The 5,123-nt window shown below is 38.2% G+C and overlaps 1 protein-coding gene across 1 annotated transcript; it reads right to left on the bottom strand.

Annotated features, from left to right (window-relative positions):
- Positions 1-1,107: 1,107 nt before the first annotated feature.
- On the bottom strand, positions 1,108-3,912 carry rhoh (ras homolog family member H). Its single transcript, XM_020602107.1, has 2 exons — positions 3,677-3,912; positions 1,108-2,525 (listed from the first exon to the last, which is right to left on the bottom strand). The coding sequence occupies exon 2, from the start codon at positions 2,049-2,051 to the stop codon at positions 1,464-1,466; it is 588 nt and encodes a 195-aa protein (XP_020457763.1). The 5' UTR covers positions 2,052-2,525; positions 3,677-3,912; the 3' UTR covers positions 1,108-1,463.
- Positions 3,913-5,123: the final 1,211 nt, after the last annotated feature.

Here is a 5,123-nt window from a genome sequence, read left to right on the forward strand (position 1 = left end):
CCATTATTTTTATGGTTCACATTTTGTCAGTCATCTTGCAGAATTAGACATCTGAATACTGAATTACAGGCAGCCTTGTTTGATATTTTTGCATGCAATTTTTTTAACATAACATCATTCAAGAAATAGCCGGTAATAATAGTCACTGATGCAACAGCACAAGTTACACGCATCTCCAAAAAGTCTGTTAGAATCCAACACTGTCAAATGAACAGTTTAAATTATTTGTATATGAACATATAATGCATATTCTAATACAGATGTTCATACTATATGATTTGAAAATGGTAGCGTAATACCCCATGCTGTATTCTCAATATTACGTCTGTCATAAACTCCGTTTTATACTTTATGTACATACAGTAAAACACAATAAAATCCGTTTGAAAGTGGCCATAAAAATATAAAATGATACAAAGTAGGCTATATTGCCAACTGTATAAATTATACCTTTTACAGCGTATATGATCGTATACTGTTTATTTGGGTCCAGACAAGTGTTCATTATGAATGCACAATTAAATTCAAAATGTTCAAAAACAGGAATGATTACCAAGGGATGACTGCACAGCCACCACTGGGAAAAACAAACACTTGTAGATTATTAGGTGAGTTTCTCAGTTTTAGATATTTACCGCACTCGTTCACTAAGAGTAAAACCTCACTAATATAAATAAATTAATACTGTGCCAATGTGTCAAATCCTTAGTTTTAAATTATAAAATAAAAATTGTTGTTCCAGTAACAACGGGACGTTTTGTGAGATACAGACGTAGCAGATCATGTCTTAATATTTTCTTGTTTTCTATTTCTTTGCAGTTCAATTTAAAACAACTGCAATGTCCCCTTATGTAATGTAAATATAAAATTAAATCTACAGGTATAATTGTTACTTGTTGTCAATACAAACATACACACCACTATTTTTTTAGAACACAAGTCTAAAATTTACCTCAACTCATTCTGCCAAATGTATAAATCTCACTGTAAAAGCTCCACACAACTGTCAAGAATTACCTGGTTGTGTCATTTAATTTGTGCTAGTGAAGGCACGTACATGGTTTATGCTGCAATTTAAAAGCTCATTTGCTGATGCGCCCCAAATTTCACTTGAAATACCTTCCTGTAATGTAGGCTGTAATGTGGTTCATCTTTTAAAATAACAGATCAGAAGAATCAAAGAAACTCTTCTTTACATCTGTCCCTCAGTTAAACAAAGGTGAGCATTTGCATGTGGGTCTATTCAGTATTAAATCCCTCTATTCTCTCTTTTTAATATAGTTTAAGTTTACAGACGTCTTGAGGGGGCAGGACACCCAGTTAGTGAAAGAGAAAGAGAACCCTATGTATATGTAAAAGAAATCCAACTTTGGCCTTCTCTGAGTTTGAACAGCACAAGAACACGCATTAACGAACAAGTTGTCTCATGACAATTCAAGCGCCCACCAAGCTAAGGTCACTGGTCAGAAGACCTTGCACTGGTTTATGCTGAACATGTGTCTCCTGGCTTGCTTCCTGGCCTGGTTAACGGCCGTCCGAACTGCATACTCAAACACTTGCTGCACGCCACGGTTGTTTAAGGAAGAGCATTCCAGATAGCCTTTAGCGCGGATTTCATGAGCAACACGTTTCCCCTCCACTGCTGCGATGCAGTTGCTCCGATATGTCCCCACTTCCCGGAGGTCTGTCTGGGTGGCCACAACCAGCACTGGCACCCTGGGCAAATTCTGTCGAACCTCGGCAATCCACTTGTGCTGGATGTTGGCCAGCGAGTTAGGGTTGGCTACAGAGTAGCAAATGAGGACGATGTCGGCTTGCTGGTACGATCTCGGCCGGATTTGCCTAAAGTTGTCATTCCCCGCTGTGTCCCACAACCCCAGGTTGATCTGAACCCCATCCATGTACACCTCCACCCCAGTGTTGTCAAACACTGTAGGCTTGTAGGTTTCTGGGAAAGTCTCTGAGGTGAAGCGGACCAGCAGTGACGTCTTGCCGACTGCAGTGTCCCCTACCAGGACACACTTCACCGACATCTCTTGCAGGCCATTCATGGTTGCCTTTGGTAATCGCACTCCTCTGTATGTTTGTGATTCTTTGGAAAGAGTCTTAGGGACAGCTTTTCTATGACTTGTCAACCTGGAACGGTACAGGGTAGTCAAAGGCAATCACTCTGTGTGTGCTGTACTTCCACGTACATGTGGTAGTTTTCATAGCAGGCAATTTATAGCTCTTTACTAGGGTAATTCCGTTCCTGGAGATTTCAATGGTCACTCAGCTTTGTCTCTGTGTAGGGTTAAATATACGGTGTCCTTAAGTAGCGCTCGTATACAGCACACTCAGCAGTTCTCCTGCAGTGAGATTTATTTCACATAACCTCACAGCTCTTTAGGCCCTTTCAGCTTGCTGCACTTCCGCTCAGTCAATGTAGCACGATGGTTGGGTTCTACTCCTTCTCTCTGATGATCTTGAAGGCCAACATACTGTCCCGACAGATCTAACCTCTCAGCACTGAAGAGGGAAATTTACTGAGGAAGAGAGATGAACAGTGGACATATTCGTTACAAACTGATTTGGCTCGGCAACCAATCAGGACAGGAATTACAAACTGAAATGGTTATTTATACATTTCTCTAAATAGCCGGTACCGTGGAAGATAACAGCAGCATGGCTCTTAATACAATGCGTTTTGATAAATATCTGCTTAAACATTATAGAAGTAGTCTGACAAGTCAACCACTAGAGTAGGCTACTGTATGGCATCAACTTTTCATTGTGTGGCAGCAGAAATTTATATTTAAAGAGAAAAGTATAAGTTATTAAATCTATGACAAAGTACTGATTATATACAGAAGTAAAGATTTGTATGTTTGGGTGTGACCCAGAATTCACAGCTTGACCCTGAAGACTGTAACAGGTGCTCTTTAAAACGTATTGCCTACTTGTGCAATGTATTATTAGCCTGTCCTGTCTGTCTCCCATAACTCTAATATATCTGCCTTATGTACAAAACAGTCCTGATTCTGCTGTAAACACCATGAACAAACATGTGCCAAAGGATGAGGATGGCTGTGTGTTATTTTTTGACATGGTGATAAAAATACATCATGAAGGTTCTTGTTGCTGGGATTAAACATAATCTCCTGGTTTCTTATGATCTGGTGCATTATATTGACAGTTATTAGTGTGTTAAAGTAGAGAAGTAAGAAGTCATAACCTCAAAACCACCAGCCATGACACAAACACACACACAGTCATCTAGATGGAAAGACCTCCACAACGTAGATGGGACACTTTAATCAGTGGGTTTTCTACTATTCGACTTTATAAATGATCTCACTAAAAGAAACATTGGTTTTATACTCTCAATCTACTATAAGACCACAAATTAATAAATAATATAAGAAAAACAAGGATTAAATTCATCTGATTAAACTCCACCACATGCCTATTTTGTAGCTTATGATAAAATGTTATTTTTATTTTTCTTTTTGTTCTAATGAGAGAGCAACAATCCGGATGTCGACTGTTAATTTAAAAGTTTGAATGTTTTTGCTCACATTATGGCACAGCTTGTTACTAAATTTACAAACAGAACAGAATAGTAACCACTGAGACTTCAACGACACCATGTTGTAGTTACACAAAGAAAACCGTGTACAAAGAAAAAAGAAATTACCATTCTTGTCAGTGTTCTCGATCTTTAACGGGCGGATGCTGGCTGCCACTTTTCAACACCACGATAAAAAAAGGCCTTTCAACTCCGGAAAATAATTCTTATTAATGGTACAATTAGCGGGATAGCCTACGAGAGGATACCAATAAACGGCATTGCTGCAGTAGGTTATTCCAATTAGGTTAAAGCGGAGATATTTCGACACCTGCCTCAAACTGACGAGGTTGGTGCGTAGAGGAGGGAAGTGCGAAGGTACAAGAGAAGAGAAGAGCATCCGCTCTTTGGAGTGTGGAGGTGTGACCGAGTCTTCTGCTCGCCTCCCCCACAGCAGCTGTGCAAAATGTCTTTTTTCTTAAACAATCAGGCGCATACATACAGGATTTACAAGGCCGAGGGAAAGATCTCAAAAGTCCCCAAAGTCCCTCGTTTAGGCCCGGACTCAATTTTGTCTACAGTATTTGTTTACTCACTAATTTATTATCGGTTTGTAACAGTGACGTAGTCTGCAAATCAAGTCCATTCTCAATCTGGTAACTTTAAACAGCATATTACATACATAATTATTTTTTCCAAAGCTCATAAGAAATGTTCCAGATACACTGTGAAGTATTGTCATACTTTAAAAACACTATCTGCATATGCTGGTATGGTCATAAAGCCCTTTGGGTATTCTATTTACACTTGAATAACTTCTGCTACTCACAAAAAGAGTACAATACATTTTAGACTATACCAGGAGAGTAATACACATTTACACACGTTTTAGTTTTTATCTTCCACTTCACACATGGAAAAATCCCTTTTAATAATGCCCAAATAATTTCTTTCCCCAGAGGCAATGTTGTTAAGTCTAGCCTTAAGATATGGAAGGGAAACCATAGCCATCATTTGTAGTAGGCCACATATCTTTGTAATGTTCAGCCTTAAAAACGATATGCTGTATGTGATGTTACAAACATGGTCTAGACAGACTAGAGACTAAATACTAAATCTATGTATTATTGTCTTGTGATGTTTATTTTGTTAACAACAGTAACACAGGTTTACAATTCTCAACTAGAACCCAAACCGGTAATCTACTGCATATGGTCAAAACACTGCAGATCCACTATTAAAGCCGGGTTCACACAACATAAATGTTAATATAAACACAAGTACAAACATGAGTTAAACTGTAAACAGTGGATTTTATTTCACAATATTCTCTGTAAAATCATTTGAAAAAATGAATAAAAAATAGTTTTATCTTTGCGGTTCATGTATTTACAACATTATGCATAAGTAAAATATGTCAAAAGTGTTGCTGTACCTTTCTGAAACGCATCACACAGGCAGAAAAACAGACCTACAGAAATGTGTAGCTACATGAAGAATAAAAACATTATATAATTTGACACAATGTGTTACAAAAATAAGCTGCCAGGAACCTGGCTGGAAACAATCAATAGAC

This window comes from Monopterus albus, unplaced genomic scaffold (genome assembly GCF_001952655.1).
Source record: "Monopterus albus unplaced genomic scaffold, M_albus_1.0 scaffold54.1, whole genome shotgun sequence".
In the NCBI taxonomy this organism is placed as follows: Eukaryota; Metazoa; Chordata; class Actinopteri; order Synbranchiformes; family Synbranchidae; genus Monopterus; species Monopterus albus.